The following is a 20238-nucleotide window of genomic DNA, read 5'->3' on the forward strand; positions in this document are numbered from 1 at the left end:
CCCATCCTGAACCCTCCTCCCACCTCTCTCCCCATCCCATCCCTCTGGGTCATCCCAGTGCACCAGCCCTGAGCACCCTGTCTCATGCATCGAACCTGGGCTGGTGATCTGTTTCACATGTGACAATATACATGTTTCAGTGCTACTCTCTCAAATCATCCCACCTTTGCCTTCTCCCACAGAGTCCAAAAGACTGTTCCATACATCTATGTCTCTTTTGCTGCCTTGCATATAGGGTCATCATTACCATCTTTCTAAATTCCATATATATGTTTTAGTATACTGTATTGGTGTTTTTCATTCTGACTTACTTCACTCTGTATAATAGGCTCCGGTTTCATTCACCTCATTAGAACTGATTCAAATGTATTCTTTCTAATGGCTGAGTAGTAATCCATTGTGTATATGTACCACAGCTTTCTCTTAAGGGGGCTTCCAAGGTGGCAAAGTGGGTAAAGAATCCACCTGCAATGCAGAAGGCACAGGAGATATGGGTTCAATTCCTGGGTGGGGAAGATTCCCTGGAGGAGGGCATGGCAACCCACTCCAGTATTCTTGTCTGGAGAATCCCATGGACTATAGGAGCCTGGCGGGCTACAGTCCGTAGGGTCACAAAGTCAGACATGACTGAAGCGATTGAGGATGCATGCAGACTCTTAAGGACTTCAAGGAATGGGTCTGTTTTTGATTTATCATTTAATTCCCACAGGCGTTGGCACATGGGAAGAATTCACAACATTTTGTTGAATAAATCAGTGAGACAGCTTTCTGCCGTGGTTGTAGGGGACAAATGATCATCTAAAGTCGTCTCTCTTTCACTTCACTTGTTCAACGGTGTTTAGACCTGCACTAAAGGAAAGGCCTTTGGTTAGGTCTGGGCAGAGGGAGCAAAAGGGATGCTAGCTCAACTCTAGATTTAGGTGGAGGAGACAGAAATTAAACAGTCTCGCCAGTAAGTCTTAATGCCAGACTCTGGCAGGTACTACAAAGAAAACTTAGAGTGAGATGAGCAATTACCACTGAGACTAGACACCTGACTTTGAGGAGAGGGCAGGCGAGGAAGGCTTCTTTGAAGGACTCATTAGAAATGAGCTTTTAAGTTAATCTGGAATTAATTAGAGAACTGGTGAGGCGGGGGAGGGAGAGAGACAAAGAGGGAGAATGAGAAACGGAAAAAGAGAGAAGAGGAAGAAAAAGGTGTTTGGCTGTTTGGCGAGATGGTGTTTCAAATTTCACGCCAAAGGGACAGAACTCGGATCTATGACATTTCAGAGACAGGAAAGAGTTTACTGGGTGGAGACAAAAACAAGAGGTATAAGAAGGTGAAGTAAGTCTGAAAAGGTGGTGGAGGCCAGAAGTAAAGGTCTTTGTAGTTTTTTCTGACCTTGTTAAGGCCTATCATCTTAAAACCAGACTAGCGTGGCAGGTGGGTTCCTTTCCACTAGCGCCACCGGGGAAACCCAAGCGTGGAAGCAGCAGACAGACACTGGCCTCCAGAGACTGCTTACTGCTTCTAAAGGGACGGTGCTACTCGACATGCTTGACGGTATTTAGAACCACAGAGGCCCATCGGGCAACACTTTCTGGCCTCTCATCAAGGGTCTGGCAGAATCTATTTAAGGCAAGAAATGTAGACAGACATATCTCTGCACTTTCCCCAATTCCCAGATTATCTCCACTCTCTTGTCTTTCTCTTTTGGAGCACTTCGAGCCAGGAAAACTTCTCCCCTTCTGGAATCTATTCACTGGTAATCAGTTTTGATCTGTTTCAGACTTTTTAGGCTGTCCTCCTCCAGAGGTTCTGAGCCATCAGATCCCAAGAACCTGTACTTGCGAAAAGCGTTTTGTGTGACCTTGCATGTAACCAGGATTGTGGGTGTGTTTCAGGTATCCATTGAGAAAGAAGTGTTCTTTGATCATCTTTCCCTTGGAGTGAAGCAAAAGAGAGAAAACTTTTTTCTCAGAAAGATCAAGGAAGCTTTCCTTAGTCATGTAGCAGTTAACTTTAAAGCTTAATTTTTACCAAAATACCATTACTAGTTGTTCCAGTTTTTGAAAGGACTAAATGGAATAACAGTGATGAGGTGTTTTATTTGATTGAACATTGAACTTTTGCCCTAAATATCAAATAGAAAACTTGATCCTATGCCAGTAGTACCAATATTTAAACACATTGCAAAGACAAGACTATTTTCTTAATTCTGTTTTTTCCCGTAGGGTTTTAAATTTTTGATCAAATGTCTGTATTGGAAAATGGATGGTGTATTGTCAAGAACGTGAGTTTTGGATCCCAGTTACCTAGCTTTGACTCCCCCCTTGTCCTTCACTACATACATGAGAAGACAAGGCAAACCCATTTACAACATCCTCATTTGTAAAAGAGAGATGAGAGTAAAAGTACCTACCTAATAGGCTTGTCATTAAAATTAGATAATACTTTGGAAAACTCACTATGGTTCCTAGCACAGTAATCCCTCAGTTAATGTTAGTTACACTCTTAGGAGACTGTGAGACTTTGTACTGAAACACAGAACACACTCTCCGGGCTATTCCTCCATGACAAAACAGGGAGATGGATCAGGCACTAGTGTTGACTGACGAACTGTAAGCTGCACGCTCCCTCTCAGGCAGTTTATGTATGTCATCTGATTTCTTTGTAGCAGATTTGTGAGGTAAGAATCATTATTTATAGTTTTACAAACAGAGAACCTGCGGCTCAGTACAGGTAAGTAACTGAGAGTCCTAGATCTGACAATTCATAGAGGCGCGTTTGTCTAATTTAAAAGTCATATGGTGTTTCCACAACTAAACAATGTTTGCTCTCTGGAGGAAGGAAGTGTATCTAAGCCACCTCATGCTTAGGTTGCTTCCTAGATTATTTAATTGGAATGTATCTGACTGTTTTCATTAACTGTCAGCACTGTACTCAGGCAGTAGAGAATTCACCTGCAATGCGGGATACCCTGGTTCGATTCCTGGGTTGGGAAGATCCCCTGGAAAAGGAAATGGAAACCCTCTCCAGTATTCTTTCCTGGAGAATTTCATGGACAGAGGAGCCCAGCAAGCTCTATGGCTTGCAAGTCCAAGTCCATCAGGTTGCAAAGAGTCCGATGTGACTGAGTGACTCACACACACACACACACACACACACACACACACACACACACACACACACACTCTTCTCCTCAAAATGGCAGGTCGTGGAACCCTTAGCCAAAGCTGGAAGCATGTGCCAAAGCTCAGACAGGAAGTTTGTATCATCTCCCAAGGTGGATAGTACACTCCTGTTACTTTAAGGACCCTTACTTGGGCTTTATACAGACTGGGCGGAGCAGGCAGGACTTGAAAGTGCTCTAATTGATGATTCACCTCCTGATGTCCACTTGTTCACGTCTCTAATGACAGATACCAGACTGAACTGTGGTTGAACCTTTCCCCTGCCTCTCCAACCCATCCCCATTCTGGGTCACTGTCCCTGTGAGTAACTCCTCTCCTGCTGCTGCCTGCTAATTGATTTCTACCTTCACAAAGAGGGAAGAGAATCCTTGGCAGTGAGCACTTGTTCCACTACCCTTTGCTGCCCTCTGCTGACCATACCTGGAAATTATGTTTAACCTTCAGGCCCTTGGTTGAAGGCCGATTTCTAAAGAGTGAGTGAATCCTGGCATACAAAAATGGAAATAAATAAAATAACTGATATATCATGCATCATTTTCAAAAGCAGAATTTCAAAAAATACATTAAAATGTATTTCAAATTTCAAAAAAAACACACACAAAACACAGTCAACTAAATATTTAAACGTACCTTTAAAAAATACAGTCATACCTCAGTATCTATGAGGGGTTAATTCTACCCAGTATGCCCTGTGGATACTGCCATACATGGATATTCAAGTGCCTTGCGTCAAATGGTATAGTATTTACATATAACCTATGCATATCCTTCTGTATGCTTTATATCATCTATAGATGATAATCTTGTAATCTATAAACGCAAGGTAAATATAAATATTACATAGTAAATATTCACATAGTTGCCAGTGCACAGCAAATTTAAATATTGCTTTTTGGAATTTTCTGGAATTTTGAGGGGAACACTTTTTTATCTTAGGTTGGTTGAATCCGTGGATGTGAAACCGGTGGACACATAGGGCCTATAGTACTAGCTTATATGTACATAAACCCTGCCATCCACATTTTCATTCACGGGAGAGGTCTGATAGCACAGTTGAAAGTTATGCAACCAGTATTAATCTTTTTCATCATGCATGTGTATGAAAAAAACCATAACATTTAGGAGAAACCAACAGCAAAAAATAAGAAGGTCCAAATGGAACAGGTTTAAATTGACTCCTGCAGAAAACAGGAGTCTCTCTACTTAAGAGAACTGAAAAAAAAAATTGATTAAACTACCTGCCCTACCAAACTTAACATCTGCAGGTCAAGAACCCAAATAATCAGTGGTTAGGAAACAAGAATAATCAGAGAAGAAAGATTTCTTAGAAATTAAAGGTCAGTTCATTTCAGTGGCTCAGTCGTGTCCAACTGTTTGTGACCCCATGGACTGCAGCATGCCAGGCTTCCCTGTCCATCACCAACTCCCGAAGCTTGCTCAAACTCATGTCCATCAAGTCAGTGATGCCATCCAACCATCTCATCCTCTGTCGTCCCCTTCTCCTCCTGCCTTCAATCTTTCCCAGCGTCAAGTTCTTTTCCAAAGAGTCAGTTCTTCGCATCAGGTGGCCGAAGTATTGGAGTTTGAGCTTCAGCATCAGTCCTTCCAATGAATATTCAGGACTGATTTCCTTTAGGATGGACTGGCTGGATCTCCTTGCAGTCCAAGGGACTCTCAAGAGCCTTCTCCCACACCACAGTTCAAAAGCATCAATTCTTCAATGCTCAGTTTTCTTTATGGTCTGACTCTCACATCCATACATGACCGCTGGAAAAACTATAGCTTTGACTAGACAGACCTTTGTTGGCAGAGTAATGTCTCTGCTTTTTAATATGCTGTCTAGGTTGGTCATAGTATCGTTGCCTAAATGAATAAGTTATTTGAAAGTCTTGATGATTGAGTTTAAGGAATCCCATTTGACCTTGACACTTGGAACATTCATCTTTCCATCTTATCATGTAGATTACCTTATTTTTCTCAACAAATAAAGTTATTTAATATTTCAGTAAGTAGTAATTCATAATGCAGTAATGTAATTGCTATTTCAGTTTATAGAATCAGCATATAAATAAAACTTGGAAGACAATAATAACTATAAAAGAGAATCTAATATTGACATTGATCATGTAAGAAAAAGGAATTTTGAACGTTAAAGGCAGCAGATACATGTGGACGTTTATTTCAGGCACAGATTCTTCTCACCTTGTCAAGATATGCTATCTAAAATTGATGTAACAAAATATGGAGACTAAGCATATTATTTAAAGCTATAGCTAACCACCAGAAGAACCAAAATACTATAACTGGAAAAACAGCAATGGATAAAGAAAGATGAACTATACTTATCATCTCTCAGTAGATACTGTCTAAAGTTGATGAACAAGAGGTGGACGAACTAACCTGGGTTTCAGAGGTATGGTAATAACCAGCAGCAGAATAAAAGTGTTTAAATGTGGGGAGCTGACTTAGATATGGGGAGTGGGAGAATGAGGTCAGGTAGAGAACTTTCCATTCGGCACAACTCTGTACTGTTGGATTTAAAAAAAAAAAAACTTGCATCTGTATTAATTTTACACATTAAAAGTGAAAAAACGAAAGCAAGAAATTTCTGCAGCTGCAACTCTTGGCGCCACTTCCCTCCGCAGCTGCAGTCTTTCTCCTTACACTAACGATCAGTCAGATCCTGCCGAGACAGGAAGGAGGGAAACAGCAAAGTTTCTGCCCTGAAGTTTAGGTTTAGGTTTTTCTCTTTTGGCTTATGCTTGTGTTTTATGTTTTCAATGGCCCACCTTTTGGAATACTAACTTTTGGATTTAATCTGTGATATCTAGAATCTCCTTAAAGTCTTGCTAAACTTTTGAATCCTTCTGTTCCTTTCTCTTAATTTTTTTTTAATTGAGGTAAAATTAGTATATCAAATTCATACAAACTTCAGGTAGACAATATTATAAATCAATATTGGCATACAGTACAAAGTAATCAGTAAGTCCAGTAACCAGCCATCACCATACACTTGATCCCCTTCCTTCATTTCACCCTCCTTTAGCCCCTTCCCTTCTGGTAACCAGCAGTCTGTCCTTGGAATCTATGAGTTTGTTTTTGTTTTTTATATTCCATATAAGAGAAATTATATGGTATTTGTCTGTCTTCACCTGTCTTATTTCACTTAGCAGAACGCCTTCGAGCTCCACCCATGTCGTCCAAGGGCAAGGCTTCCTGCACTTCTGCTGCCTACTCTTCTGTTGCCTGAGTGCGCGAGTGTGTGCGTGTGCGTGTGTAGCATCTCTGTCCATCTTGGACATGTCGGTCATTTCCATATCTTGTGTGTGTGTGCGTGTGTGTGTGTGTGTGTAGCATCTCTATCCATCTTGGACATGTCGGTCATTTCCATATCTTGTGTGTGCGTGCGTGCGTGTGTGTGTGCGTGCGTGCGTGTGTGTATGTGTGTGTGTGTAGCATCTTTATCCATCTTGGACATGTCGGTCATTTGGCTGCCTACTCTTCTGTTGCGCGTGTGTGTGTGTGTGCACACGCACGTGTGTCTGTGCGTGTGTGTAGCATCCTTATCCATTTTGGACATGTTGGTCATTTCCATATCTTGTGTGTGTGTGTGCACGCGTGTGTGTGCGTATGTGTGTGTGTAACATCCTTATCCATCTTGGACATGTCGGTCATTTCCATATCTTGCGTGTGTGTCTGCGTGTGTGTCTGCGTGTGTGTGTGTGTGTGTGTGTGTGGAGCATCTTTATCCATCTTGGACATGTCGGTCATTTGGCTGCCTACTCTTCTGTTGCGCGTGTGTGTGTGCACGCACGCGTGTGTGTGTGCGTGTGTGTAGCATCCTTATCCATCTTGGACATGTTGGTCATTTCCATATCTTGTGTGTGCGTGCGTGCGTGTGTGCGTGCGTGCGTGTGCGTGCGTGCGTGTGTGTGTGCGTGTGTAGCATCTTTATCCATCTTGGACATGTCGGTCATTTCTATATCTTGCGTGTGTGTGTGCGTGTGTGTGTCTGCATGTGTGTGTGTGTTTGTGTATGTGTGTGTGTAGCATCTTTATCCATCTTGGACATGTCGGTCATTTGGCTGCCTACTCTTCTGTTGCGCGTGTGTGTGTGTGTGCACACGCACGTGTGTCTGTGCGTGTGTGTAGCATCCTTATCCATTTTGGACATGTTGGTCATTTCCATATCTTGTGTGTGTGTGTGCACGCGTGTGTGTGCGTATGTGTGTGTGTAACATCCTTATCCATCTTGGACATGTCGGTCATTTCCATATCTTGTGTGTGTGTGTGTGTGTGTGTGTGTGTGTGTAGCATCTTTTTCCATCTTGGACATGTCGGTCATTTTCATATCTTGGCTGCTGTAATAATGCTGCGGTGAACACAGGGGTGCCTGTATCTTTTCAGATTACTGTTTTTCTTTTCTTTAGACAAATACCTGAAAGTTTTGGGTTGGCCAAAAATGTCATTCAGCTATTTTTTCTATAAGATGCTATGGAAAAACCTGAATGAACTTTTTGGCTAACCCAACAGAATTGCTGCATCAGTTAGAAATGCTGTCCTCAGTTTTCAAAGAAGCCTTCAAACTGTTTTCACAGTGGTTGAAGCAGTTTACATTCGCACCAACACTACAAGAGTAATCCTGACCCTCTGGTCTTACTGAGATCCTGGTGTTTTAATTTTAATTTTGACTCTGGTCACCTACTGCCTATCTGGGTCCAACTCAACCTACCTAGGTAGGAAGGAAAAGTTTATGGAAGTGATGACAATCACAATAATCAGAATAAATAAAGCAATGTCTATTATTAAGTTAAAAAACATAGTGCTAAGGAAGTAGGGTGATGGTCTCTACCCCATTCCTCATATTTTCATGGAGAAAAGTGTACTTCACTCCTAGAAAGAATATGGTTGGAAGAACTTGGGAGTAGAGGTTTTCTCTAGACCACAATCTTGCATGGGACAAGAAACTAGAACATCTAACTTTCCTAAGAAGGCAATAATGTCTCGCGTGTTACTCTGAGACAAAGCAGGCAGCATATACGGGGAGATCGCACGAGCACCACCCAAACCAAACAAGAGAAAGCACAAAGAAGAAGTACACACATATATTAAACCTGGACAAGCACAGCTGTTGGGCAGTTTCCGGTCAGCGAGAGCAGAATCCCAGACCGTGGATTTGACTCTGGCACAGCTGGCTGGCCTGCTCTTCTGGGACTGGGACCCACTCTTCTCAAGCCCTCACTGTCTCCAACACAGGCACAGCCGAGTCGTCTGTCGTGTTCTTTGGCTGAGAATAGCAGTGTTGAGCCACATTACACAACTAGAGATTAGGATTTCAAGAAGCTCCATTCTTATGAAAGAGAGCCTAGGATGCAGCTGCAGCTATAGGAAGCCAGACAACTATGTCAGACCCTCGGGCTGATAATGAGCCCATCACATTGGGAGTGAAGGCATTTGGGCTTTAATTTCTATGGTCTTTTATTTGCAGGGGGAGTTAGTTTTGAGGAAGTCAAATAATAAGCGCTTCCTGTTGTTTGAATTTGGAGCGTTTTTCCATTGTTGATCCAGTCTTTGTGTTCATTTCATAAAGTCTGCTGATGTATTTTGGACAGCATGCTAGGACACAATTAGTGATAAGAACAGAATAGGGAGTGAATTTTGAGTTTATGGTGCTGCATGGAATCCTGTCTGACTCATATGCTGCTAGAGTCTTTTGTGGGCAAAGAGTGAAATGCCCGTCAGTAGTTCCAATGGGGAGGTTTGTGCAGCCAGGAGCAGAGTGCCGGATGGTGAGAGCACGCAGCACTGTGAGCACGCAGCCTGCCCCGCTTAGGGACGGCCACCCTGGCTTACGTCTGGTCTGATCTCATGAGGGCATGGCTCAGGACATCGCCTCCCAGCCTCCCTTCATATACACGTTGCCTTCGTGACTTTTCTTTATTTGCCTATCACCCACACTAATACTTCAAAAAAAATGTTATGTGTACTTAAAAATCTTTAGCGCGTATGTTAAAATGTGTTATGTATTTTTCTGAATACATATTAAAACACATAATCACCAAAGTCAAAAATGCTCATCGCCGTCACCATGAATATCATTTTCACACCGATGCCTGGAAGGTCTGGGCACCAAAATAACTGGCATGCTGCGAGTGGAGCACAGTGTGGTATGACAGAAGGGTGAAAACCCGGCAAACCCTGGGAGGGATGCACATTACTCCTGCCTCCAGGCTGCTGTTCTGATCCTGCTGATGGGAACCGGTACCGGAGAAATGTTAGGGGCTCCTCTCTCCACTTTCTCTCACACCATCCCAACAATGAAGAGGAACACTTTCTGAGACTTATGGGAGCTCAGGTAAGGAGCTTTCTAGTTCTGCCCTGGAAATTCAGGATGCAGGCCCTCTTATTCCCACACTAGGGGCCTGAGTGAGCAGGATGGAAGTGTTCTGAGTGTTCACAGTTCATTCATGCAGGAGGAGGAGCAAACCTGTTTCTGCTTTAGGTCTAAGCCTCACCCTCCTACCCAGCATTAACAGGAACCCCATAGTTTAGGTAGTAATAAATACATTCCAATCTCTTCCTATTTTCTGTGTCTGTTTCTCAAACTGGTTAAAACCCATATAGTAGAAACCCAAATTCCAACACAGCGCTTGGTACAAAAACAAGTGAAAGAATGACAGAAGAAAATGTTGATAGAAGAAAATGCTCCTGTTACACAGCAAAACGCTCTCTGCTTACAAACATTCAGTGATAGCTTATTGTGAAAAGGTTTTTTAAAAAGTTAATGCCACTCGACAGTCAAATATTGTAGCTGTGAGTTTTCTCTTCTCCAGCCTGGGGTTAGATTCATGTGGCACGTCTCCTTGGCTGAGATGGACACTGGAGCAGGGGAGCTCTTCCTTGTTCCCTAGTCTCTGAGAGGCAGTGAGGTACAGTAGAAAGAATACTGGTTTTGGAGTCAGGTCTGGGAACGTATTCAGGATGTTTGAAGTTGGGCAAATTACTTACCCTACCTGAATCTCACTTTTTACAGGTGTAAAATGAAGAGAGTTTGTTCTGAGGATTCTGATGCCAGAGCCCATTCCTATCTACAAGTTGAGCTAAAGATATTCTAGGAAGGACTCTTCCTACCTACTCAGTGTTCCTTCATGGTTACCCTCTAGGCATCAGTAGTTATGAAACCTTCCTTTTGGATCCAGCCCTTCTCTTTCCACACTCTTCTCTCCTCGCAGTCCTGAACTGAGGCTTACTGCAGAGGACTTGTCACTGGAGACAGACCTCATCCTTTCCTTTGCTCCATGGCCCTTCCCATGTCCCCTCAGCAGTTCCCAAGGCCACAGGCTGCAGCCCGAGTCTCTCACTTCCTCACGAGCCCCACCCTCTGGTCTCCTAGAAGGAATGAGACAGAACAGATGTAAAGCATTCACTGGTGCTTGGCACATGGTAGATAATCATTGCCTACAGATTTCCTTTTTTAGATCTGGAAACTTTGAGTTGGTTTCCACAGAGCTGTATTGATTATTATGGTTGCGTACAGCAATCCAAGAATGGTATTTTAGACATGAACTATTTTGGTATTACTGACTCAGTTTTTAAAACCACTAACTTCTGCACATAGACAAGGAGACTGCCCTTCAGATAGAAATCATATCCATGTCTAGGCATCTACTTGATACATCTGTATCTAACTAGTTTTTAGAGAAGTTTGAGATCTTTCCCTTGCATGGAAGCAGAGTGTGGTTAGCCTGCTTATGCTCAGAGGCCTTTTCCAGCACAGATGAAATTCCAAGACAATAAAGATTTTGATCAGATGTTAAGTTCCTTTGTGCAAACAAGCTTGCAGAGCAAAATGATGCAGATAAACGTAGATGAAAATGGACCTAGACAAATACATGAAACTGTATTATGTTTCTCTAGTAGAAACATAGATTAAATGGTAGGAGGACAAAAATAGGTGGAGTGGTAACATAAACTGACTTGTGTAATCAGAGGGTCAGCTCTGACATTTTTCTCTCTAGGCCTTTTCTAATAGTTTTGTTGCTAGGGCTACAATGTTTTTGCCAGATTGGAACAGGATTGTCCGCTCTAATGGAGATTAAGTAGTTTTCCCAGCTAGATTTTTTTTTTTTAAATAAGCATAGGTTAATTCTGCTGACTTTCAAAGCCATAATCATGAAGAATGGAAAGATTACTTGGGATCTGTTTTTAGAAAATATAAGTAATAAAATTTGAAGTTTAATAGACAGGTTTTATTCCATAGTTATTCCAACACAAACTTTTATCATGGTTACAATGAATAAATAACTGAAATACAGTTTCATACATGGAATTTTTAAAAATGAGAAATTATTTACAAGTTAAGCCAAAAATTAATGCCCCACGGAGTAATGAACAATTCTCCTGGCAAGTTGGAAAGCTGGTTCACAAATGCTTGAAAATTCATACTTGATTTTTTCTATGAACAATATAGATAAGGTATAGGAAAATGTCCTGTGTTTTGGTTGCTTCCCATCATTGGTCAGAGTCATCTGAGGAGGAAATACACACTCACCAATGTAACTTCAAGCCCAGTAAAGGAAAACTGACTATTTTGGACACTGAGTTGCTAACAGGACGTAGACGGTAAGAGCCACTAAGAAAATGGTGAAGAAACATTCCTTTCGATGTGCTTGCTATGGAGTCAAATGAACTTCCACGGCCATGGACAAAGGAGACCATCTAAACTTTAAGCACAGTGCCATTTACATGCCCACTGACCCTGCAATTCTTCTTGTGCACTAAAGCGTGAGAGTTAAATGAAATAGTTCATGTAAAATGCCTAGCAAGACAGATGCTGTGTTTTTTCTCCCGATGTCTTTTTGTAGCCAGAAGTCCCAAAGTTAACTTTCAATAAGAAAAGCTGACTGTTAGAGTCAAAAGAAATTCACTGTATTAGTGACACCTGGTGGAAAACATAGGTATTACAATGCAGCATTATTTCAGCTATCCTGAATTTTCACATTTAATAAAATTTAGATAAATCTTACAATTACATGAAACAGAAGGTCAAGAAAAAATTAAATGTGTGTGTGGATAGCTACTTTATTATGCTAGTAATTTTTCAGCCCATAATTACAAAACATATAGCAGATTAGGAACCTAAGAAATTGAATGCATACTAGTAATAAAAATGTATTCAGCATCCATGTTTATACAGTGATTAAAAATAGAAGCATGTAGCGTTTTCACTGTTCTCAACCTCTTCATAGGCATCATATGCCAAAGGGGCTCCCTTCCCAAGTTTTCAGATAAAAATTCATTGTAGGGTGTCCCTATTCATTCATAGGGTGTCCTATTTCTTACCTCAAAGAAATAGCCAGTTATGTTTCAATTCAGGATTGAGATAAAATAGAGGGCCATCCCATTTGAGGTACTGTGGATGGATTCAACAAATAATGATGTTTTAACTGTAAGCCTTAAGTATCAGAGAATCAGTTGCTTTGAGCCAGGGACAGGTTTGAACATTTGTGAATAAATGAGCAAAAGTATCTATTACAGGGTCAGCAAACTGTAACCCATGGACCAAATACAGCACATCAGCTTTTTGGTACTGGAACACAGCCATGCTCATTTGTTTCCTTACTGTCTGAGGAGCTTTCGTAACAACTGACTCACTTGAGTAGGTGCAAGAGACCATATTGGCTACAGAGCCTAAACTGACCCTTTACAGAAAAAGTCTGCCAATCCCTGGTCTATTCGAGCCTTTCATTCGATTTTCACACCTCTCCCCACCATCTCCTTGGGAGGAGTGTATTTCCCTTTCCCTCTAAAGTTTGGCTTAACCATAAGACTTGCCTTGGTCAGTGGAATGTGGAAAAGCATCAGTGTACAAGTCTGAAGCGAAGCCTCAGAGTTCTGTGCCCCTTCAGCGGTAAAGTGAGACGTGTGGCCCGTAGACTTACATGAGAATGAGGCAATCTGCTGACCTGCAGACCTGAAGGAGAAACAAATGTCTGTTATCACTGTTGTGCTTGTTTGGGTGTTAGTTGCTTAGTCGTGTCTGACTCTTTGCAACCCCACAGACTGTAGCCCACCAGGCCCCTCTGTCCATGGGATCCTCCAGGCAAGACCCCTGGAGTGGGTTGCCATTTCAGCCAATACGTGAGATTGTTCTACCTCTGCGTAAAAGTACCAGAGGACTGACTTCTCTGTCCAGCTAACGATACAGGGAGAAGGACCCTGAAGACTAGGTTGGATTCAGTCCTTTCTGGGGCTCTAGTTCAGACTTTGATGGGCTCAACTGGAACATGTTTTCATTCCTCTACTGACAGTAAGCAGAACTGAGTCAGAGTGCAGGCCAGGTCTGGAGGCTTACCAGACTCTCTTGGAGTCAACTTCTTTAACATGGTGGGGATGTCAGTCACAATTCTCTCCTCTGTTAGATTAAATATTTCCCTCCCAAGGTGAGCCTCAAGGTATAGAAAGGGAGTGGGGCAAGTTCGATGGGAATCGTAGGCCAAAGTTTTCCCAGTCAATCTTTCTCAATAAAGCTCACAGCTTGGCTTCTTCCTGCTCAACTCCAGTAAGTATATTTCTGAATCGATATATAATCTGTAAGAGGTAAAAAAGATCATGACTAGCTCCTCAGAAAACTCACAATAGTAATATGCAATCTAACTTAACCATCTTAACAACGCTGGCTGCGTCAAAGTGATCAAAGTATTTAAAAATGCAATTTCCCAGAATTCTTAAGTCTTACATCTCAGCTTGTTAGAATGCTAAGGCTCCTCACTGTCACTTTTTTTTTTTTAAACTATCCATGTTACTCTTTTTGAAACCATCAGTTTGACTCCTTTGGAGATGTCACTGGGTAACATCAGTGACCCATTTATTACAGAGTTCACAAATTTGTGACTTGAGAGTCCTTGGGGCTGCCCTAGTTCTCTAGTTTTCAGCCTTCCCTTTGATTCTTTATGTAGTTAATGTTCTTTCATTAATTTTTTTAAAGCCCATTTTTTTTAAAGAGTCTAGCTAATGCAGAATTGGTACTATAGAGTAACTTCTAGGCAATAGACTGTATGGCTGAAGCTCCTATTGAGACTAACATTCAAAACCAGAGCATGAATTTCTGGATGTAACTCTTGAAAAGAGGGTATGAATCATAATAAATCATAATAAATCAGTATTAAGATCACTAATATTAAATACATAAATGACATTTAAGTGTTGTCAGTAATTCATAATGTTGCTACTGGTGTGCTTTTAGGGGAAAGAACCAAGTTTATTATTCCTATTAGCAAAGAGGCAGTGTTTCCAGAAGCAGCCATTGCTTTCTATAAAGATTTTCAAACATATTTCCTAAAAACAGGACCATAATTTTCAACTCTCTTCCTATTTTTCCTCAAGTTCTACTTCTGCTTTCCTTCTCAATCTCTCAAACGTCAACAGCCCAAGAATTCAACTGTCTTAATAGTGACCACTCTAATGCACCTCACGCTGTTTGGAAACAGAGACTCTGTTGTTCAGTTGCTAAGTTGTCTGAGTCTTTGCACACTCCCAGGGTCCTATCCTCCAGTATGTCCTGGAGTTTGCCCATATTCATGTCCATTGATTCAGTGACGCTATCTAACCCTCTCATCCTCTGCTGCCCTCTTCTTTTTGCCCTCAGTATTTCCCAGCATCAGGGTCCTTTCCAATGAGTCAGCTCTTCGCATCAGGTGGCCAAAGTATCCAAGCTTCAGCGTCAGACCTTCCAGTGAATATTCAGGGTTGATTTCCTTTAGGATTGACTGGTTTGACCTGCTTCCGGTACAAGGGACTCTCAAGTCTTCTCCAGCACCACAGTTCGAAAACATCAGTTCTTCAGTGCTGAGCCTTCTTTATGGTCCAACTCTCACATCCATACATGACCACTGGAAAAACCATAGCCTTGACTAGACGGACCTTTGTTGGCAAAGTAATGTCTCTGCTTTTCAATATGCTGTCTAGGTTGGTCATAACTTTGCTTCCAAGGAGTCTTTTAATTTCATGGCTGCAATCACCATCTGCAGTCATTTTGGAGCCCCCAAAATAGTCAGCCAGTTTCCACATCTATTTGCCATGAAGTGATGGGACTGGATGCCATGATCTTAATTTCTGAATGCTGAGCTTTAAAGCCAACTTTTTCACTCTCCTTTTTCACTTTCATCAAGAGTCACATCTTTTCTTCCAAGGAGCAAGTGTCATTTAATTTCATGCTTGCAGTCACCATCCACAGCAGTTTTGGAGCCCAATAAAATCTGTCACTGCTTCCACCTTTTCCCTATTTGCCATGAAGTGATGGGACCAGATGCCATAATCTTTGTTTTTTGAATATTGAGTTTTGACCATCCCTAAATCAATAGAATTTTCACTTCTACATGACTGCTTTTCTTATTCAGGAAAAAAAGACATGGGTGGACCTAAGTTAGATACTTTCAGCTTCTCTCTGGCGATGGCTTTTGCAGCAGCATACATGATACCCATCATCAAAGACTGGCATCTATTTGTCCAGCAGCACCAAGAGATGAAAGAATGCAAGACACTGCCCTTTATTCTCAACAAGCACCCAGCTGGATCAGAGAAAGATCATTCCAAGTGAAATAACACAAACACACAATGAAATAAACCTGTTTCGTTACTTTATGGTCCTTTGTCATGTACTTTCCTCTCCTCCATAAGATCTCAAGCTTTAGAAAGGCCAGGACTTTGTTTCATTCTTCCTAATGCTTGGCATGCAGTATTCTCATTCTGCACATTAATAGATGCTCATCATGTAATTTTTGAATGAATGGATACAGTTATGTGTATTTACTTACTAGTGAAGATGGAATAAATACATATAAAGATCTTAGAACAGTGTTTGCTACTACATACTTGAAAAACTGAATTATTACAAAATGAGCTAAGATTTAGTATAGAGATTAGAAAGCAATTTTTATAAGTTTGCCTTAAACTGACCCTGGAAAAATAGGTGGGAACTGAAAGAGTATACCTGATTAGAGTATTAATGAAGGCACAGGCAGAGGAATAAACATGATGTTTAAGTACACAGCTGACCTTTGAACAACAGTTTGAATTGTGCAGGTCCACTTATATTTGGCTATTTTTCAATAGTAAATACTATAGTACTACATGATCCATGGTTTGCTGAATCCATGGGTTTGGGGTAACCACAGATATGAAGGGCTGGCTATAAGTTTTACTGGGATTTTCAATTGCTTAGAGGGTCAATGTTCCAACCCCTATGTTGTTCAAGGGTCCCTGATAAGAAACCTAAGAGCATAGAAAGGTTGTATACAATCTAACATTTGCTAAACTGAATTAATTCTAAGTGACATTGATCATTTTACATAAAGAACAATGTTTATTTTAAATCTACTCTTATAGGTTGAAGGAGGCTTAATAAAAGTTTGTCCAATAAATTGAAAGTACCTCGAGACTTACTCAACTTTGTATCCTTAGGCCCTCCCTACAACATAGTACGCACAAGAAATAATATGCCGTACTGAACCCATAATAACTACTTAACTGTATCAATACACCAATATAAAAAACTTAATACAAATTTAAAACATACACATTTAACTTTATTTCATCATTGTCATTTAAAGCTTGATTTTATAAAACATAAAGACATTCTTAAGAGTTCTGTATCACAACAATTTGAAAAGTGGGAATATCCACAGCTTTATAGGCTCAAGTTACATAAATTAAACTCAAATAATTGGACATTTTTTCAATACGGAAACTATACAAATGAAATAAACGCCAAGAGGATGCAATAGGAGAAATATGTCACTACTTATGGACTATCATTAGTTACTTTCAGGATGTAAATGAAGATTCTGAATATTCACATTTCTTTTGTTCTATTTTATATTTAAATATTTCTCTATATTCTGCATCAAGCTACTTGACCAAAAGTCTGATTTAGAAAGGCATTTAGCAAAAGTTTTTCCACCTATGGTTACTACCTCCAAAGAAAGTAACACTGCAGTACTGATGCAATCTGTGCAGTAACTTATGTCAACCCTATGGAAAGTCAGATAGGTACCAAAAACGGAACAATTTGGCACAGATTCAGTAAAGTATCAAGTTTGCCTCATCTAAAAATTAACCAATGAAATAAAACATATCAACCAGAGTTGATCTGATAGGAAAACCACATTTGAGAGTTACAAGCACGTTATTGTCCACATCTCATCCTCAGTCATTGACAGGAATTTTGTAGGCTACCATGCTATTTACTTTGTGAATTGTAGTAGTAAATGAACGAAGACGAACTTGCTCAGAATTGGTAATGAACTGTGGTCCCGACTCTTCCCATTTTTCAGGTACAACCAGATCTTTGTCTGTATAAATGAATTCCATCACCTTCACTAACTTGTTCATAGCAATTTGACTTCACAGTCCAGCATGTCTGGCTCTAAGTGAGTGACCGCACTACCTTTGCTCTCTGGGTTGTTAAGACTTTTCTTGTATAGTTCTTCTGTGTATTCTTGTGATCTCTTCTTAATCTCTTCTGCTTTTGTTAGGTTCTTACCATTTCTGTCTTTTATCATGCCCATCCTTGCATCAAATGTTCCCTTGATAAAATCTCTTCAATTTTCTTGAAGAGATTTCTAGTCTTTCCCATTCTATTTTTTTCCCCTGTATTTCTTTGCATTGTTCATTTAAGAAGGCCTTCTTATTTCTCCTTGCTTTTCTCTGGATCTCTACATTCAGTTGGGTATAGCTTTCCCTTTCTCCCTTGCCTTTAGCTTCTCTTCTTTCCCTAGCTGTTTGTAAAGCCTCCTCAGGCAACCACTTTGCCTTTTTGCATTTCTTTTCCTTTGGGATGGTTTTAGTTACCACTGCCTGTACAATGGTATGAAACTCCATCCACAGTTCTTCAGGCACTCTGTCTACCATATCTAATCCCTTGAATCAATTCATCACCTCCACTGTATAATCATAAAGAATTTGATTTAGGTCATATGTGAATGGCCTAATGGTTTTCCCTACTTCATTCAATTTATTCTGAATTTTGCAATATGGCGCTGATGATCTAAGCCACAATCAGCTCTAGGTCTTTTCTTTGCTGACTATATAGAGTTTCTCCATCTTTAGCTGCAAAGAATATAATCAGTCTGATTTCAATATTAACAATTTGGTGATTTCCATATGTAGAGTTGTTTCCTGTGTCACTGGGAAAAAGTTTGCTATGACCAGGGTGTTCTCTCGACAAAATTCTGTTAGTCTTTGCTGTGCTTCATTTTGTACTCCAAGGCCAAACTTGCCCGTTATTCCAGATTTCCTTCGACTTCCTATTTTTTCATTCCAATCTCCTATGATGAAAATGACATCCTTTTTTAGTGTTAGTTCCAGAAGGTATTGTAGATCTTCACGTGATGTATGCGTGTTAGTCCCTCAGTCATGTATGACAGAACCAGTCAACTTCAGCATCTTCGGCATCAGTGGTTCAGGCATAGACTTGGATTACTGTGATATTGAATGATTTGCCTTGGAAACAAACCAAGATCATTCTGTAGTTTCTGAGACTGCACCAAGTACTACATTTCAGACACTTTTTTCTGACTGTGAGGACTACTCCATTTCTTTTAAGGGATTCTTGCCTACAGTAGTAGATGTAATGGTGATCTGAATTAAATTTGTCCATGTTAGTTCACTGATTCCTGAGATGTCGATGTTCACTCTGGCCATCTCCTGCTTGACCTGCTTGAGCATGCCCAGTTTACCTTGATTCATGGCTGTTACATTCCAGGTTCCTATACAATATTATTCTCACAGCATCAGAGTTTACTTTGACCACCAGACACATCCATTACTGAGCATCATTTCCCTTCGGGCCCAGCCATTTCATTCTTTCTGGAGCTATTAGTAATTGCCCTCTGCTCTTCCTCAGTAGCTTATTGGACACATTCTGGTATGGGGGGCTTATCTCTGGTGTCATATCTTTTTGCCTTTTCATACTGTTCATGGTGTTCTTGTGGCAAGAATACTGAAATGGATTGCCATTTCATCCTCTACTGGCCTATGTTTTGTTAAGACCTCTTTATCTTGGGTGGCCCTGCATGACACGGCTCATAGCTTCATTGAGTTACTCAAGCCCCTTCACCATGACAAGGCTGTGATCCATGAAGGGGCACCATGTAATAGAAGGTCAGTATTTGTTGAGCTCATCTTAATTGAAGCCATAAGGTTGGTGATTTCCCATGAGATAGTAGTAGTATTTCTAGAAATGATATCACACACTTTGATACCACATTACTGTGCACTGTGCATCCCTTTATTAAGCCTAAGCAGTTTGCACCATAAGTTAGGTATGTGAGGAACTGCATTTACTAGTCCATGTCATTAGATACCATTTAGTATTAATAACCAAGTATGTGTGTTATTTTATGCTAAAAATCCTTAACACTTTCCATATGGAAAAATCATTTCTATTTTCTCATGGAAATGACAGTAAAGGCAGTGCCATATGGGATCACATTAATAGCTGAATCCAAATAAATGTGATTACATCATTCTCAAGGAATTCAAGTTTCATATTCTTGAGTCATCTATTTCTACAGTTTCAAGTTGATAGCACATATAGAAGTAGATTACTTAATAATGACAAAAGAATTAATTCTGATTGTTTGCAGAAAGAGCTCAGCTAAATTTAGCTTTTAAAAACAAATAAGAGCTGCAGAAAAATGAACCTTGCAAATTTGTCTAACCTGTTTTACAGTTGGGAGATACAAAAAATTAATTGCTTTTTGATCTTCTCTTCCAGTAATTCTTTTTTTTTTTTTTATTTGGATCATCTCCCTTAAACTTTTAAAACTTGAAAGAAATAGGTAGCTATTCTATTAATGAATAAGACATAGCACATGTTAAGTTCCCTCCCTTTAAATATTTGGTTTACGATGGGAAAGACTTATCAAATTAACTCTTATATAACTACTTCTGTCTTAATTCTTCTAAGTGATAAGCAGTTGGCATGTGTTTTTCATTGAGGTGAAAGTGAGGTGAAATTCATGTAACATAAAATTGACCTCGTTTAAATGTGACATTTAG

At 40.4% G+C, this 20238-nt stretch overlaps 1 protein-coding gene across 1 annotated transcript in view; it reads right to left on the reverse strand.

The window, feature by feature from the left end:
- Positions 1-18924, reverse strand: part of LOC138082236 (rho GTPase-activating protein 20-like) — a 53268-nt gene extending 34344 nt beyond the window's left edge. The window contains 1 exon segment of the mRNA XM_068975531.1: positions 18796-18924. Within this exon segment, the coding sequence (XP_068831632.1) occupies positions 18796-18924 (129 nt within the window).
- Positions 18925-20238: the final 1314 nt, after the last annotated feature.

The sequence above is a fragment of the Capricornis sumatraensis genome, chromosome 7 (assembly GCF_032405125.1).
Source record: "Capricornis sumatraensis isolate serow.1 chromosome 7, serow.2, whole genome shotgun sequence".
Lineage (NCBI taxonomy): Eukaryota > Metazoa > Chordata > Mammalia > Artiodactyla > Bovidae > Capricornis > Capricornis sumatraensis.